General features: G+C 45.4%; 2 protein-coding genes and 1 long non-coding RNA gene across 6 annotated transcripts; 1 reads left to right on the forward strand and 2 right to left on the reverse strand.

Annotated features, from left to right (window-relative positions):
* Positions 1-27: 27 nt before the first annotated feature.
* Positions 28-8,445, reverse strand: ppef1 (protein phosphatase, EF-hand calcium binding domain 1). 4 transcript variants are annotated; one of them, XM_040167258.2, is made up of 19 exons: positions 8,292-8,445; positions 7,964-8,116; positions 7,048-7,080; positions 6,670-6,797; positions 6,504-6,564; positions 4,902-5,065; positions 4,685-4,799; positions 4,293-4,339; positions 3,910-4,076; positions 3,765-3,801; positions 3,468-3,617; positions 2,618-2,751; positions 2,276-2,519; positions 1,991-2,176; positions 1,770-1,912; positions 1,579-1,685; positions 1,332-1,495; positions 944-1,028; positions 28-844 (listed from the first exon to the last, which is right to left on the reverse strand). In XM_040167258.2, the coding sequence occupies exons 2-19, from the start codon at positions 8,016-8,018 to the stop codon at positions 618-620; spliced, it is 2,247 nt and encodes a 748-aa protein (XP_040023192.2). In that variant the 5' UTR covers positions 8,019-8,116; positions 8,292-8,445; the 3' UTR covers positions 28-617. The 4 variants fall into 4 exon arrangements, with proteins under 4 accessions (XP_040023192.2, XP_077941054.1, XP_077941053.1 ...); XM_078084928.1 differs by having other exon boundaries at positions 7,048-7,097; XM_078084927.1 differs by having other exon boundaries at positions 1,770-2,176.
* A 1,008-nt stretch (positions 8,446-9,453) lies between these two features.
* LOC144385355 (uncharacterized) lies at positions 9,454-10,186 on the reverse strand. The gene is made up of 2 exons (XR_013451602.1): positions 9,893-10,186; positions 9,454-9,711 (listed from the first exon to the last, which is right to left on the reverse strand). It is a non-coding gene; the product is annotated as an uncharacterized LOC144385355 (long non-coding RNA).
* Positions 10,187-11,480: 1,294 nt separating this feature from the next.
* Positions 11,481-17,331, forward strand: rs1a (retinoschisin 1a). The gene is made up of 6 exons (XM_040195425.2): positions 11,481-11,693; positions 12,075-12,100; positions 12,404-12,524; positions 14,398-14,539; positions 15,609-15,804; positions 15,953-17,331. The coding sequence occupies exons 1-6, from the start codon at positions 11,642-11,644 to the stop codon at positions 16,103-16,105; spliced, it is 690 nt and encodes a 229-aa protein (XP_040051359.1). The 5' UTR covers positions 11,481-11,641; the 3' UTR covers positions 16,106-17,331.
* The last annotated feature ends 751 nt before the right edge of the window (positions 17,332-18,082 follow it).

Genomic DNA, 18,082 nt, shown 5'->3' on the forward strand with positions numbered 1-18,082 from the left:
ACACACACACACACACACGTTTAACAATAAAGTTTACAAAAGCAATTTTATTCCTTCTTGCAGCTGAACACACAGAAGCTGCAGTGTGTCTGTTTTCTGAAGCCTCGAGTCCTCAGTACATGTAATACGACAGTGTGGCATCACGCTGGCTCTCCTGCTGTATCTGTTGTACACTACACCATTTCTGCCAAATTTCATTACACTCCATCGTCACTTGTTTCCCGCAGCAGGCTCAAAAAAGTTGTCTCGCTCGTGGCACTCGATGAAAAAACAATCACCAAAGTAATTAGGATTCAACATCTGGAAACAATGAAAGTCTGCGGCAAAACTGATTCGACATCTTTGGCCTGCTGGCGCTGCGCGATGAAAGATGTGGGGCTGACCGCAGATTTAAGGATATTATCATCTGGGGAAAATCATTGTCTCTCAGGAGTCCATTCCGCCCAGTAGTTTCATTTTTAAACAAAAGAGGCGGAGGGAACCTCCAGATTGACATTGCCATCCCCAGATCCACCGGAGGCTAAAACTGACCAATAAACGCATAAATGCGCCAATCCTTTTAAACCGCTGCTAACTTAGAACTAAAGGTCTCATCTTTTCCATTGAGGTTCACCCCCTCACAAAGCCTTCCCTCCTGCCGTCTTCCCGTTGACCTGCTGCTCCTTGTTGTCCAGTTTGTGTACCACTCTGAAGGCCTCCAGGAACTCAGTGAAGTCTATGCTGCCGTCCTTGTTGAAATCGATGCTTCGCGCCAGGTCGTCTATGGCCCGGTCGTCGATGTCGACCCCCAGGTGGGCGCTGAAGAGACGCCAAGTGTGGCGAAACTCCTCGATTGAGATCAGACCTGAACATGACATCACGCGTTCAGTACACCCAGTTACTGAACCGGAAGAAATACATTTGGAATTAGTGACACACTTTGTTGTTTCCTTTTTTTTCTTACCTGAATGGTCTTTGTCAATAATGTTGAATATTATCTCAATATCCGTCCTGTATCTGAACAGGGTTTCAGCCAAGTTTGGAGTCACCTAAAATTTAGAAAGGAGGAAGAACTGTAACCGAGTTTAACTCACTGTTAAACTGAGCAGCGGTAGAACAAGTAGCCTACTAGGATCCTAAAAGTACAAGTGCCACTAAGGAAAGATTCTCCTTCATCAACAAAGTACTGAATGTAAGAAGGGGAAAATCTGTATATAACAGATTATGTAGATTAAATTATTACATTAAATGGTAAATAGCTGAAAAATGAGGATCTCAAAATACCCTTTAATCGTAGTATTTGAGTGAATGAACTTGGTTGCTCCAATGAGGACGACCCTCGGCTCTCTTACCTGACTCAGAGGGATCCTCGGCTCCATATCCTCAAAGCAGGACGGATAATCCACACTGCCATCTGGTGCCAGGCGGGCTAAGTGCGGGCGGAGGGTCCTCCAGGGAAGATCCAGTCTCAGGACGGACTCAAACACCTGAGCCCATTCACTGACTGACACACAACCTGCAAAGAAAACCCCACACTAACTCCTGCACAAGTCCACCCTGTTAAATACGAGCAGGGCCAACAGAGAGAGAAGAGCTCACCGGTGTTGTTCAGGTCGTACTGCTGGAGGCCCGACAGCAGCTCGGAGCGGTGGGTGAACAGCTTCTCCTTCAGGGCCTTGAGGGCGGAGCCTTCGGCAACTCGTACTCTACGCACACCAGCACACGCTCAGCTTACACACGCAAAGGCTTCAATTCAAACTGAACACGGAGACAGCGGTCACCTGTTGTACCTCTGTGTCAGGGTGAGTTTGCGTGTTGCGCGGCTAACTTGGTACTGGTAGAACCGCGGCAGCAGCTCGCGGCCCACTTTGATGTACGCGCCGCGGTTGCTTCCCTCCTCGTAGTAGTTTGACGCCGAGAAGATGGTGATCACCTGCGGGGCGAACGCGCACAAACATACCTGCGCACTCAAAACATTTATAGGGAGGAATCTGAAGGCCCTCCCACCCACCTGTCCCCCGTGACACAGCTCGTATCCCTCCTGTTTGCACTCGTGGGACCTGATGAGCAGCTGGAGTCCGTGCTGCAGCAGCAGTCGGCGGGTGACGTCCGGGCCGAAGTAGCAGCCTCCTCCCCTGAATGTGTTCGGACTGCAGCCTTCATGGGTTTTCGGGTCGCTCCACAATATATCCACCACCTGCCGGAGAGAGGAAAGCAGATGAAAAGGAGCTGAAGGAGGCACACAGCACTTAGGGGGGGGGGGGGGGGGGGGGGGGGCTGGATCCGCTCCTCTGACCTGTTTCCATTCCCGATCGTGTTGCGGAGGTGCCGGAGGGGGAACGGAGCACAGAGAGTCCAGGTAAGGCACTTGGAGGACGTTGACAGCGTAAGGCATGCTGGGGGAAGACGGGCACGGACGAGGCGAGAGGCACGACGGAGTCCGAGGAGAGCAGAACGAAGAGGAGGACGATGAGGAGGAGGAGGAGGAGGAAGAAGTGGAGGCTGCGCTGTCTTGTCTGCTGTTCCTGCAACGCCGCCTTCTACAAAAAAAGAAACAGAAGCGTCCGTCACTTTAAGAAAGGCCTCTTCTCGTGCCCTTTGTAACCCAGCTGGAAGCGGCTGTGGGCGGCACTCAGACCCCTGGTTCGGCGTCCTCTTGTTCTTGCTGCGGCTGCCCGGACGAGAGCCAGACGTCGATCTCATTCTTTTGCAGGAATGACCGATGTCCAGCTGCTCCAAACTGCGTCTGGGAAACCTCAGGGCCGATTTCACCTGAAGGACAGACATAAAGTAAAGACAAAAAGGTATTTAGGATCGCAGGTCAAACTGAGGTGTGTCGAGTCTCATGAAGGCTACGTCCAATACGTAACCTTCATATTACGATTGATATCCCTCACGTCCTGGTCAGACTCCTCCCCTCTGGTAGACGCTACCGAGCCCAACAGCACCAGACACAAGAGCAGCTTCTTCCCTCAGGCCGTCTCTCTGATCAGAACAATTAATCGCTCAGAATTACATCTGGACTTTCATTCCATACGTGTTGTATAGTTGTTAAATACTTCTCTTCGTTTTTATTCTTATATATATATTCTCTTTTCTGAGAGATATTATTTTATATATATTCCTTTTTTTTTATGTACTGTGTTTTTGTAATAGAGAACACATCTGCATAAGGAAGGATGGCGAATTCTGATTAGTGCAGTTCTCGTCTTAGCAAGTACCTTAAGAAATGACATCGGACACGATACAACTTCAGTTAATGAAGAAATCCATGATTAGATTTCATTTGTGTGGCTGGAGAGTGAGCATTTCCGTCGGCCCATCACTTAAAAGAAAAACACAATAAAAAAAAAAGGTATGTGAAGTTGATCACTGAACATTTGCAAGCCGTCTGCCGGATGTGAACAAAGCCTTGATTGCGATTGAAGTCAGGTTTTTGCAGTTGCATTAGTGATGATATCAGAAGATGCCTTCTTGTTCCCACTGACCTTGTGCCTTTCTATGGTGCTGAGGAAGTCCAGGTCGGTCTGGTCAGATATTCCCCCGTGAACGATCAGGATCTTTCCGTCGATGACCGTTGCGACGGGCAGGAGGCTGAAAACGTCCTGAAACAGCTGGAGGATCTCCCGGCCGTGAGTCTGCGCGCAGTGACAAAGGAATTAATCAAGCGACCGCCGCATCATTTCATTAATCCGATGCTAAAATCTACAGGGTGAACAGAGTTAATTGTTCAATCCAATTCAAAATGGAGTCAGAATAAAACCATTTGCTTGACTTCACTGTACCTTGTATTTCTGCATGACTTCTTTTGTGAACCCATATCTGAAACAACGATTGAAAAACATATCCTACTTTTACTACCCACGTTTTTGTGGTAAACATAGAAAAAGATGCTTGTTTTCTTTCATTTCTCCTGTTCGCCCAAACAACCTGAGGTTCATTATGTGGTCTTCATGGTTTCCTCGGTTCAGGTGCATGTAGTCGGGGTAAAGCAGCAGGTAGGCGAAGAGGAGGCAGACCACTTCGATGGACTTTTTCCCACGGTCGACAAAGTCCCCGTTGAACACGTATGGGGTCTCCGCCGAGGGAAGGCCATTCTGAGCAGCAGCGAGTCGTGAAAACAGCCAAATTAAAAGCAGATCTTGACTGCACGCTTCCCGCTATCTTTCATTGAGGCTTCAACTGGTTCACATCGGTTTCTACAGGACATAAAATCAGATGCATCTGCCCGAAACAACTTTTTATCTGTAAAATAAGTAGTCAGGGATCATGAAGAAATGGGCTGTAGAGTAGAAGAAACAGCCTTACAGTACCTTATAAAAAATGAGAAGTAAGTCATCAAGCCGCCCGTGCAGATCACCTGCCACAAAAATAGGAAATTCACAGCAGTGCAGAAATGGGAATCTTATCACTGATCCCTCTAATTTACAGAGGATATCTGTAATGTTCCCCAACAGAAGGAAAACACCCAAACCGCCGTCTTCTTCAGTTGAATGAGATGCATCTCTGCAGGAGAGTCAAGTGCCTGATCAGTGTGCAAATAAAAAGGACCTCCATTCTTGAAACACTGCCATTAAGATAGCGTCAACTGTATTCATTCAACGCATTTACGGACATCAGCAATCATTTAAGCAGGTTATTCATGTACTCGGCTGCCCACGCTGCCGCGCTGTGTGGCAGGTGCACAAGCAGCGGCGTCACCCACCACATATAGTGATCTCATTGGTGTAGGACGTCGACAAGTGGACAATGTTTGGCATCTGTTTGAGGAGCTTTTTGGTCTCGTACAGAAGCTGCAGAACATATCTGGCGTGTAGAATCTGGATGGATGAAAGGAAGCAGTGAGGTCCGTAAAACAGCCAAAACATCTGGACCAAGACATTCCAAAAGCGAGAGAACGAGAAACACCCGTATTACTGTACCTGTTGGTCCTTAAACGCAGCGAGCAGAGCGTTGGTATCAGAGACAGAGAGAGGAAACGAGAGCCGGGGCCCCGTGTACGACTCCGGAACGGGGATCAAGTTGTAACAGATCTCTCTGTCTAACCAGGGGTCCACCACCGGCTCCAGCAGCTGCGAGATCAAGTCTGAAAACCACAGAGGGAGCAGCTGTGAACGTACCGTCCCGGGCTCATGGAAGACACAGGTCCACAAACACACAATGAAGAAATGGGGTGCAGTGTCCTCTGTGCTATAAAAGTTGGACAATTGTAGAAAATGCTGAATAATAAAAGTAGACAATAGTCATTTTGCTGGTTTCGCCCCAAACTGAATGAATCCATCCAATGATGCCATATAACCAACATGCCAATTTTAAACATTTTCAAAAGGGAGATCTTTACTTTTTACTTCACTATATTTATTGGATAACTCACGTTACTCTACGAATTTATATGAGTTATACAAAAAAATAGTTCACAAATGCATTTTAGTGAATTGTTATAGTTTAAGATGAGGAGTAATTGATAGATAACATCTGAAGCTACCAAGCAGTATGTAAAGTAATGAAGCACCTCCTTGATTAGCTGCAACATTAAAGTGATGTACACATTATTGTATAAATCCTCCAATAACATAACATACATTCCTCTGAAACAGGACATTCTGCAAAATGGATGTTTATTTTTAGATAAAATAAAAGTTCTTTTTCCACCACTGCTGAACCGCGATTGGATGGTGACAATGATCTAAACAGCATTACACATCGTCCTGCTCTTTGTGACCTCACTGCTGTATTGAAGGACCCCTCCAATATGCTAATAAACTTCTAATTTATGCAAACACACACGGCATCTACCTGCAGGCCTATTTCTCTTTTGTCTATTTACCCCATTTGTGTCTTCAAACGTCTTCTATTCTGCCACACACACTCAAACACAGATGCAGCACAAAATAAATACAAGAGAGAGTCGAGCATTTTTGCATCATTCATGTCGATTCGATGTAAAACCCACACGGAGGATGTAGCGTAGATGTTGGGTAATACGGGATGACCTAAGGATTCACTTGTCAACAGCGCATCGGGCCTTTTGGTTGGATGAGATGGTCAATAGACACTTAAGCCACAGCTGTGTCTGTGCAGCAAACCAACACATTGGCCTCCGCATTCACAGTCGTTGCTAAGCAACAGGTTATACGCAATGCGTCCTCTAATGTCGACCAAAGGCATGACTAACAAAACAAATATTGTAATCAAATTTTGTCTCTCACCATTTGTATTGTCATAAAGCATCATCTGGACGCCTTTGTATTTCATCATACAATTTCACATAATAGCACATCATCAAATGAACCAAGAGCAATTTGTGTAAAGCTGTAAAAACCCAACTCATGTTTTATATGCACAGTGAAAAATTATAGAGTTGTCCTGCCTTCATATCTATGTGAGCGATCTTAGAAAACGTTTTTCACCTCCCCTGTATCTCCAAAATAATATACTATATGAATACAGTCAGAGATGTCCATACACATAATGCCATCGTATCAAAATATTCTGCAGTTAAAAAGAGTCTTTCGGCTCCTGACCTGGTCCATTTCCATTCAGCTGAGTGAAGTTGTCGAGCATGAAACTGAAGAAACCTGAGAGCTGAAGACAGAAAAAACAAACAAACATGTTTACGTTACTTTAGTAAATGAGTTTTCAGGTGTACTCGTCTTTTAAGCAGGAAGCAGTGCCGATTCTGAGAGTCACCTGCAGCTGGTCCTGTTCTCCGGCATATTCAATGGACTGAAAGATGTTCCAGGTGTACCTGCGCCTCATCTCCAGGCGGGCCATGTAGCGCCGGTACCACCGCTGGATCAAAACAGCCGCCTTCATGGCTGCGACAAAAAACCAAAGCGCCACGTTTCATTTGTATCAGGAGTCTGGAGATGCACACACAGCGTGAATACAACCAATGGGACTCTTATTGAGCATCCATATGGAGCACAGCAATTTAACTACAAAGTGACAAACTTCAAGAGCGAAATGTAAAAATGCTCAGGTATATACACAGACACACGCACGCATGCATGCATGTACACGTCACGTATGACACGGACTGATCTTCAGAGAGGAGCAGGGACTTACTCAGAGCCGGGCTGGGACTCTTAATTGTGTCATCTGTGAAAAGAAAAAAGCTGCAATTCAGCAAAAGAAGCAGGTTATTGACTACAATCAAGCGCAAGAGAAAACACACACACACACGCACGCACGCACACGCACCCGCACACGGGGAGAGTGATAACAAGACACGGGGGAGGTCATGAGCAGCAGCGGGACTGGAAAGCTGAGCAAATTAAAAGAGCTTCCAGGAGAAACAGCACTCATTAAAGAGAGACTATGAAGAAAGCAAAGCACCATCTGTCAAACATCTGCTGAGTGTGTGTGTGTGTGTGTGTGTGTGTGTGTGTGCGCAACAAGTCTGAGGGAAATGTACTGCCACAAAAATTAATTACCATCAGATCCATTCTGCCCGATGTGACATTGAGATGCATAAAACTGAACCATAACACTACTGCCATGGCAACTGCTGTTAATACACTATGCCAACAGCACAAAATGAAATAACGTTACGTAATGCTGCACAGACGGGACGGAGACACACAAACAAAAAGAGCACCGCAACGAATGATTGTTGTCACGATCGTTTGGCAAAACTGAGAAGCTGCAAACAGATTATATTGTGGAGGTCAGAACGCATCAAGGCTTCAAAAGTGGTTCGTAAAGTCCGAAAAACGAAAGCCATTAAAAGTCTGTTAGCACACAACACACACGTTTCACCTGAGTTACCTCTTCATCCCATCATTCATCATGAAAACAGTTATTTCAAAGCTTTCCAGTTCAGCGTGTTTGTGCTCAGCTGGTCTGTCCACAGGTATATCAACTGGGATTTCCACACACTTTTCCACAGGCTACACAGAGAAATGTCAAATGTTCACGCTGACAGTAAAGGAAAAAGTGCGTCGGCCATGAACAATGACAGCCACCTGCCAGGCATCCTTACCGGTCTCCACTCGTTTCCCTTGTGTCTCCGTAGCAACAGAGGTGCCACATCCCATGATGTCCAAAAAGGAGGTCTCTGGAGGAGGCGGGGGTCACATCAGTCGTCTCTCCACAGGTGGTTCACATCTGGCTGGTGCTGTGCGACTGTCGCCACCTAAAAGTAATTATCATCATTAGACTTAAAAAAAAAAAAAAAAACTTCCCCAGCTAGACGTAATAACGCAGAGGCGAGGACAGATCAAAAAGGGAGATGATGTAAATCAAATCACCTCCTTATCTGACAAATACGGCGCCAGTAAAGCATCAGTGTGTTTGTTTTTTGTTCCTACCTGCAGTTCTTATCCGCGCAATCCATGTGACGCACACACACACACACACACACACACACACACACACAAAGACCTGCATCGATGCTGCGCTACATGTCGTCCACGTCACGGGAGAGCGGATGATAGCGGAGGGGAGGCGCTGCTGCTGTAGGCTGAAGGAGGCAACAGAGAGGCGGAGGCTTTAAAGCCCCGCGGCCGCTCATCACAGGACGGGGCAGCCAGTCAGCTGCTCCCCCTGAAAACAGCCACACTTCAGTCATTTCCACCGTGACTCATTCCCCAGGTGGTTTCTGTGGCTCGTGCACACATCCGGTAACCCCTCCTCCTCCTCAGGTAAACACACGGTGACACCACGTGTCAGCACCGTCTCCAGCTCCAGTTTACTCCATGATGGAAGCATGGCTAGTTATAAATTCATAAATGTTCAGTACTTATGAAGGACTGAAAAACAAAAAGGCTTAAATTAAATCCGAAAAACGGTAATTGGTTCTGCAAACAGGGCAAATGCTTTGCTGGGCCGACAGCCAATGGGAAGCATCACATACACGTCACCGCGCCAGTACAGACCAGTCAGCAGGATCACGGAACCTGCAACAAAGTTTCAGTTACGCAAAAGAAAAAAAACGCTTATCATCCAGTTTACTAAAGTGTTCATACTAAATGATCTTTGGGTTTCAAAAACAATCAAAACTAGCGAGATCATAAGCCCTCGTTTCCTGAAGGCTTTAAATCAAGAGACGACAGGTAGTTGTCACAACTAGTTAGGCAACAAGAGTCGCCCCCTGACGGCCATTACAAAGACTGCAGGGTTTGGAGAAGTTAGTCTAGTGTTTTCCACCAGATATCTCCAACCAAACAGACGTTCACAGTATGATCATGAGCCTCCTGGTTAAAAAGTCATGCTGTTGCAGGTTTTGAATGCAGGGTTCTGTATCGGACGTGGAGATTAAAGGAATAGCCATATTCCAAAAAATATTGTCCCACTATGTGAGCCAAAACTGCCTTTAAAAACCCCATTCCTACTCCCAGTTAAATCTCAAGGCTCAACTAAACCAATTTGTCATTAACAATATTCCATGATTGATCACCAGTAACTTGGTAGGTACATAATACAATTTTACTGACAGGACACATCAAAGCTTCACATAAATAAGCAACAAAATACAAAATAGAATTCTTTAATAATAAAAGCAGATAAAATAACATTTCCCCCCCCAACCAGTCATCCAGCAGCTCTCGCATGAATCCGCTGCTGTAGAAGTGTGACAGCAGCGCTGATCTCCTGCAGGGTGATCACTTTCAGCCGGTTGGTTTTGGACAGCCGCGACGCCTCCGAGCTCACCAGTCTGAGCAGGACGGGTTTGGGAAAAGTGAGCCGACTGTCCAGGAAGTCCGGGGTCCTCAACGAAGCCGGACTGGCCTGCAGATGAGATGCAAAAAAACACCCTCAATTGAGTTGCTTTTCATAATCTTACTCACAGCAACCAGCACGGTGCACTTGGAAACACCGGATCTTATTATTTTTTTTATTCAAAAACATCCCATGAAACACAACGTGGTGTTGGGTTTTCAAACAGCACACGCACGTCGCGGCGCCTCACCTCCTTACGCGCTCTGTAGAGGACAGCGGCGTGACCTCGGGTGCGTCTCTTGCTTTGTGGAGGAAGCCTGCGCGTTGTTTGCACAGCGGCCTTCATTCTGCACACGACCGACGAGCTTCACCGCCGCGGGTTCAAGAAGCCGCCAGGAACGAGAGGCCGAGGGAATCAAGTGCGAGCCGAGTGAAGAAAAAGGATGTTCTAATGAACACAAATTGAATACAGCTTCGCTTGTTTGGGCTTAATTGCTTCCACCCAGTAGGCGTGGAACCCCTCAGCGTCAGCTCTCCTTTCATTAGGTATCTACAGTGAATAGAACCGTCTTAAGATAATATAGAGCTTGTTCATAGCTTTTGAATGCCATGCGTAAAATCACAACTGGGATTGCATATTGTAAATACATTTATTTTGAATTCCTGGAGTAAAAAACTTTCAGGCCATTATTAGTGTCAATCTTTATCACCAGAGAAATACACTTGCCAAATTGTTTACTTGCTTGTTTCTTCTTTTACAGTTTAGTTGGAAACTTTAAGCTGTAAATTTGAAGATTCTTGTTATTTCCCCAATTCTTTTTCAGCAGCTGTAATTTTGATATTTAACAGAGAACGGATCCATCCATCCATCCATTGTCTAACCGCTTATCCTGCACACAGGGTCGCGGGGGGGCTGGAGTCCATCCCAGCCAACTTCGGGCGATAGACAGGGTACACCCTGGATTGGTCGCCAGCCAATCGCAGGGCTACACAGAGACGCACAACCATTCACACTCACATTCACACAACTACGGACAATTTAGATTCACCAATCAACCTGATCCCCAGAGCATGTCTTTGGACTGTGGGAGGAAGCCGGAGAACCCGGAGAGAACCCACGCAGACACGGGGAGAACATGCAGACTCCACACAGAAAGGCCACTGGGTGGAATCGAACCCAGGACCTTCTTGCTGTGAGGCAACGGTGCTAACCACCACGCCACCGTGCCGCCCCCAGAGAACGGATGACATCAGTTAATATTACCTTTTTTTTACATTAATAATTATAGACAAGCATTTTGTAACTTTTCAATGTGGCAATGAAAGATCTGCAAGACGTGCTCTGAGTGGGAGTCTTCATCTTGAAAAATAAACTTGTTGGTGTTTCTAACACCATTCTAACAAATATTCTTTACCTGTAGCACAATTATATTGTTACCGTAAATAAACATCGGGAGTCATATAATTCATATGTGAAAGCTAATATGATTTGGGCTCTACTTTGAAACTTTTATTTTAAAATAAATTAAAATGAGGCACTTAATAATATAAAATTCTTTCTTTCTTAAATTATAATTGTCGTGATGATACAAAATGCAGCAAACCTACAAGGACATTCAAGTCGACCTTCTGGTCAATTATATGGATCACAAGGCCCAGCATAAGCCATCACCACCCTACGGCAAGCACACACACCCGCACACACACCCGCACACACACACGCACACACACACACAACCCAAATCTGTCACATTAACCTCACTTGCTTTTGTTTTTTGCGGCAGGCTTTTGGACTTGACCTCTGTGATTCCCAGAATGTATGGCGGCGGTGGTTTATGGTGGCGGGCGAACAGCTGTGGGAGGGGCTTTGTCAGATGAGGATTGCATTAGGTAAAACCATTAGTGTCCCGTGGATTATTGTAATCCAGCCTCTCTAGCACTGCTAGCTCGGCTGCTCAGTCTGCAGTCGGTGTCCTCTGGTTTCGGAGCAGGTTGGACGATGTCTCTCTGCGCGCATCCTTTCCTGCTGGCCCTGCTCCTGGGAGCTAACGGTACGACGCTTTTTCACCTTGCTGCTGTTGACTTATGAAACTAACATATGTGAGGTTAACAATTGTGACATTAGACGTATTTGAAGGAGTTAAATCACTTCAAATTGGACAATATGCCGAAGAGAACCCCTGAGCGCAGACAAACTTTTAGATTTAGACAAACACTTCAAACAATATAAGTTTTCCTCATTTATCCTGGATATATAACGCTTGCATGTTTCCCCTGGTTTCACTCGATTATCTGTGTCTCTCGTTTATTTGCCTCTTCTCAATGTGGTTGCATTGACAGACTAATACGTTTCCACGTTTTGTCTGCTGTAGTGGGCGACTTCTGTGTGCTCACGGTATTTTCTTCTGCTTTCTTTCCATCTGTCTGAGCAGTGTTCATCAGCATTCACGCCCAAGAGGTACGTAAAGAGCTCCGGTTAATATCAGAGATGATTGAACCCTTAGACGGCGTTACAATCAGCAGTTTTTTCAAAAAGATGTAGCTCAGAGTTGTTCTTTATTAAACACTTTGTTTAATTGATTTTTATTATGAATGACCACTGGCAATCTGAGATGAGACATCATGAGGTTCAGTCTGTTTGCTGCATCAATGTTATTTTTACTCACCCATGCAATTATTCCTTTATTCTTTGCAAAGCAGCTGAATTTGACACTGCTTTGGACTTCATCAGTTTAATGTTGTTTGCGTTTCTTTGTACAAGGCGGGAGTGTCCGAGACGTGGACCAGCAGATCTTGCAAATGTGATTGTGGTGAATCCCCGACCGAGTTTTCGACCATTGGGGGCGGATCTTCCGTGGTGCGAGGAGTGGACTGCATGCCAGGTAGAAAGCATCGAGCCTTCGTGCCAGTAGCCTGTAACCGTACATGGTGATGATGATGATGGTGATGCAGTGCACATTGCATGTGCACTTTACTGCAAACAGATTCATTTCATTTCTAATTAGGCCGTTCTTTTGCTAATTAAGTGACCGTTGTTGATAAGATGATGAAATTGAACCATTTAACTAATAATAGTACTGGAAACAAGGAGGTAATTGTGAATCTGATAATGAACATTCAAAGCTGACAGAGAGACTGGACGAGGACAAGAATCATGCGCTGTGTCGCTGATTTTTAAACAATACAGTAAATATACAGTAATATTTGTTTTGCTTAAAAAAATCCAAAGATAGTTTGCTGTAAAATCACATTCAATTACAAATCAAATTCATAATTGACTGTCAAAACAGCTGCTGGTTACATTCCTGTAGATTGAGTGATGGAATAATGAATAATAATGAATGGTCTACAGTGCAGATGGATGGAGAGATAAAATGTGAGCTACCGACACACCGAATCGGGGAATCTCTGTGTGTGCATGCATGAGTCCATTAGGCTCCAGATTTGACTCCACAGGGTGGACATGCCCCGCTGGACATCATGAGCGAAGATGATGCAGATGGAGCCATGGAAAGAAACAAAAACACCTCTGCCAAGTCTGCACGGTCCACTAGATTTACAACGTCAATAATAGAAATGTGGGCTGCATAATTTATACACATTTCATGCAATATTTGGATGATTTTCTTTTTTTATTCGTTTCTGAGCTTGCGAGCAGCAGCTGACAAAATGATCCATTAGCAGCTGATGACATCCCATTCATCATCAGATGGAGAGCTCCATTTTCCAAAATCGCTTTAAGACTTGTCCTGTGGTTTGACTTTCCACCAAATCTCTGTGAAACCTGCACACCTTCTTTTGAGATGTCTCGCAAAGCCAAAAAAATCAAAGCCCTGATTGCATTTTGATGAGGTCTCAGAGATAAAGATCAGACTTGAATTGTGTCAGGCTCGATGGGAGGGGAAAGGCTGAGTCAATGTGTGTCAACGGAGCCACAAAGTCACATGGCAACCGGTGACAGAAGTTCACCAGATATCCTTCATCTCCGATCCAGATGCACAGATAGCTGAGCTCCTGCTGCAGCCTGCCCATCATACAATCAGAGAAAACAGCAATTGCCCCCACACAGACCTTGTGATGATAACGGACTAACTTTACTGCACGGCCTCCGACTTCATCACACCTCGAACCGTCGTGTCTCGCCACTCGCTTTCTCCCAAAACGAAGGCATCTGTGTTTGACTCCACTCTTGAAATGCATTAGGGCTGTTATGTAAACACTTATCTCCTGACTCACACAGGCGGTGCTGCTGCGGGTGCTGCTGCTGTGTGCGTTGTAATACTGGGGATTAAATAGGATGTGACCCTGTGCCAGATAGGCTTAAGCTAGTAGTAAACAAAAGCGCAGCTCCGTGCTTCACACGGCCGGTATTATTTCTGAAAGTTTAGGGAGGAAGAGCTCGTCTCGTCTTCCCCATTCATGCATTTACAATGTGTATCTACCCACAAAGGACCAGCTCTCGAGTGTTTTTAGGGGAAGTGATGCGGCAGATTGACAGAACAAAACAATGGAGCTAAAGCTGTTGAACGCGGCCATCTGTTCGCCTGCCGTCCTAATGGACATCGCTGATCTCTGCGGGGAATTAAAGGACGGGATATGGGTCACGCTGGGTCTGCTAACGACGGGGGGCTCTGGAAGCCGGAGGGCGTGAGGATGAGAGATGGAGGAAAAAGCACCCAGAGAGGCTTATGGTGACGGTCATTCGGTGGTCACACCTCTGTGTTTTATTCACGTTTGTAACTCGGTCTCCCACAGAGTGTCCGTACCACAAGCCTCTGGGCTTTGAGGCGGGGTCGGTGAGTCCAGACCAGATCACCTGCTCCAGCCAGGACCAGTACACCGGCTGGTTCTCCTCGTGGCTCCCGAGCAAGGCCCGGCTCAACACTCAGGGCTTCGGGTGGGTACACGCCTGAGAAGCTTGCCAAAAGAAACTTTTTACTAAAAAAATGTGGGCCACCTGTGAGGAACATGACATGAAACCGACCTCTCGTTGTGTAAGTTGGTTGACATGCCAATATGCGGTTTCTTAAAACCATTTAGGTTTTTCAGAGTGTTTGCTGACCTCCAGTGGTTGCATCACATTACATCACATTACATCACATTACATTACATGTCATTTAGCTGACGCTTTTATACAAAGCGACTTACAATAAGTGCATTTCAACCATAGGGATACAAACTCAGAAGAAAAAGAAACAAGAAAGTACAATCTAAGTGCTACAAGTTGTTAGTCGTTGAGTCGAAGTAGAGTCTGAAGGTGTGTGTCTTTAGTTTGCGGTGGAAGAGGTGAAGGCTCTTTGTGGTCCTGGTGTCTTCAGAGAGCTCGTTCCACCATTTATGGGCCAGGACAGCAAAGAGTCGGTTCTTCTGCTTAGCTTCTTACCTCTTACCTGTTGAAGCTGTCTGACCCGATGATGATGAGGATGATGATGAGGTTACAGGTGCAACTGAGTACTTTATAACTACAAAAGGCAGCACAACTCAATGAATGCATAAAGAGAACTCAGTAGATTTTTTTCCAAAAGGAGGGTAAAAAAGTGCTAAACTAAACCTCCACATAGTGCTTATTAATAAACAAAAATACATGCATCCAATTTCTTTAAACTGTACTATTTACAGAACACTTAAGCCTTGTAACACCAAAACCATCGTTTGGAAACGAATACCTCTAACCCTCTGCTTCTGAAAACGGTAAATACATACTACGAAAAGTCTGTCACACTGTCATGACTTAGATTTGACACCTTAGTGGGAGCCGTACTGAATGTTTTCAGTAACACCCGTGCTTTCTCCACCAAGCCAAGTCAAGATGCCTGCTGTGAGAAAAGGAACCTAGCCAGCTCTAGTTCTGCATCCTCCACGTTGCTCGCTCCGAGAGAGCATCAATCAGCAAGTCGAGCTCAACCATGTGTGCACCTGTTGGAAGCCGCTCAAGCAGCTGCGTCTCATCTGTTTTCCGTCTCCAGCTGCGCCTGGCTGTCTAAGTTCCAGGACAGCAGCCAGTGGTTGCAGATTGACCTGATGGAGGAGCTGGTGGTGTCGGGGATTCTCACTCAGGGCCGCTGTGACGCCGAGGAGTGGATCACCAAGTACAGCCTTCAGTACCGCACGGACGAAAAACTCAACTGGATCTATTACAAGGACCCGACTGGCAACAACAGGGTCAGTGGAACGCGGGGGAAACAGCCGGGGGTTGTTTTAGATGTCACCATTTGATGCACTGCATCAGATTTGCATCTGTAGTATCTTGACCGATATTGTTAGCGGTAGTAACTGTAACCGTAGTCTCACTTTTCTCTCTTTCCCTCAGGTGTTCTATGGAAACTCTGACCGCTCCTCGTCCGTGCAGAACCTGCTGCGGCCGCCCATCGTGGCGCGCTACATCCGCATCCTCCCCCTCGGATGGCACACACGCATCGCTCTGCGCATGGAGCTGTTGCTCTGCATGAACAAATGCATCTGAATCCCCCCCCCCCCCCCGAATCTTCATCAATACCTAAATCCCCCCCCCGTCGTGTTGATTCCGTGGTCTGTTAATATATCCGCAGATTAGTCCCCCTCTGACTGCACGTATAGAACCACACGTTTGACTGATGTGATCTGATATAAATGTTTGTTCGAAGTGCTCAATGAGCTTTCATACAGTCCTCTCTCCATCGGCCTCATGCTGGGCCTTTTATTTGCTGGGTTCTCAACAGATTGTTCCAATGAATTTTGCAATGAAATGGAATACATTCAAAGCGGTAATTAGGCGTGCAGAGGGAGAGGCGGCGTTGCCATGGAGGTTGCATCCAACGGTCTTAAACAAGCTCTTCCAAAACATTTGTGTCCTCCTGTGAAGTTTTGTCTGCTTAATATTGAACAATAAACAGAGACCTCTCGTGCTTATTTCCCCCGAAGGATAAGAATGGTGATAGTCTACACGTTCTCTCTACTGTCAGCCAATCCCACAAAAAGACCCAAACCAACAACGACTTCATCCCAACAACAAAAGGCGTACTTTTTATTTATTGCAATCATCCCCCAAAACGTTTAGAAACAGATCGATGAACCGCATTGTTGCATATGTGCGACATGCGCCCTCAGTACAGAGAACACAGGCACTGCAGTTTGTGTTGAGTCAATAACAGACACCGTCCTGCTGTAATCCGCAGCTGACAAAAGTCTCCAACAAATGCACCAATCACTCGTGTTTGAGTAAAGCTTTCTTAAGACTAAAGTGGCCAGCTGCTTTTTGGGAATCACTCTTTGTTCACTGTAAGTATATAAATTTGACCCCCTTTTGATTTTCCTCTTTGTTCAGTGTCACACATTCTCGTGTCTGAGACCGAACAAAGAAGCAGGAATGAACTAACACGTCGAATTTGGTTCTTGGATGGAATTTGTTGATAATAAGAAAAATGTGGAACAATGTCAGACCTTTTCTTTAAATACGCCTGTGATCTCACTTCCTGTCTTTCCTAAAAACTCTCTTTTTACAGACATCACTCCCCGGTGCTATAAAAGGGTCGAGCGATGGACGATTCACTGCTGTTCAGATGTGGTTTGGTTTGGTGCTTGACTCCTAATTTTTGTCTGTAACATTTCAATTCAGTTTTGCATGATACTTTGAGAATACACTGCAACTCTGAAGATGTGTTCTTTATTGTATCTTCAAACCATTTCCCTAATTAAATGAATACTAACCAATACGATGCGTCTCTCTGTGTAACAAAACAAACGTAGGAGCCGTTAAAAAATGTACAGTTGGCTTTTATTATGAGACTCTATCATTTCTCAAGTAGAACGGTCAGTATAGATACGCTATTATTTCTATTTACACCCTGTAAGAAGTGGGAAACAGCTTAATGAAGGGGGGGGGCACATTCATATTAGTGAGGAGAAATGATTCTTCTCATCTCAGTTGTCAGCGTATTTAACTTGAAGCCTCCGTTTCCTTCTGAAGTGTTGAGTCAGTAAGCTGACATAAGGCTTTATCATTACTCTGTCCCATTAATGAAATAGCAAACCCACGTGAGCAGTCATTTACAATCATTAGCAATCAGGATTTTGAGTAATACACAACGCAGGGCATGTTCAAGGACATTTGGAGATTTAAAAAAGACGTATTGCAGAGCGCTGTGGAGGTGATGTTCCATGTGGAAAATACTAATCAGCCTCCTGGTGGAAATCCTTCTTGGCACTATGTTGATCAATCAGCATCAGACTGAGCCTCTGTCTGAATGTTATTGATTTCAATCAGACATCTAATCAATTGGTTTGTTCCTGTTTTGTTGTCCTCTTTCCTTTTTTGCTTATTTTCATCCATTCAAAGGTTTAAGAAACAAATCAAAATTCTCAAAAGTTTGTTCTTTAGTCCACAGATGACTCAAATTCTGCACACATCGCTCCGTCCTTCTTTCCCGTTCCCTCCTTCTGTGGTACAGATTAACGTTTTTTC

Source organism: Gasterosteus aculeatus, chromosome 12 (assembly GCF_964276395.1).
Source record: "Gasterosteus aculeatus chromosome 12, fGasAcu3.hap1.1, whole genome shotgun sequence".
NCBI classification, from domain to species: domain Eukaryota; kingdom Metazoa; phylum Chordata; class Actinopteri; order Perciformes; family Gasterosteidae; genus Gasterosteus; species Gasterosteus aculeatus.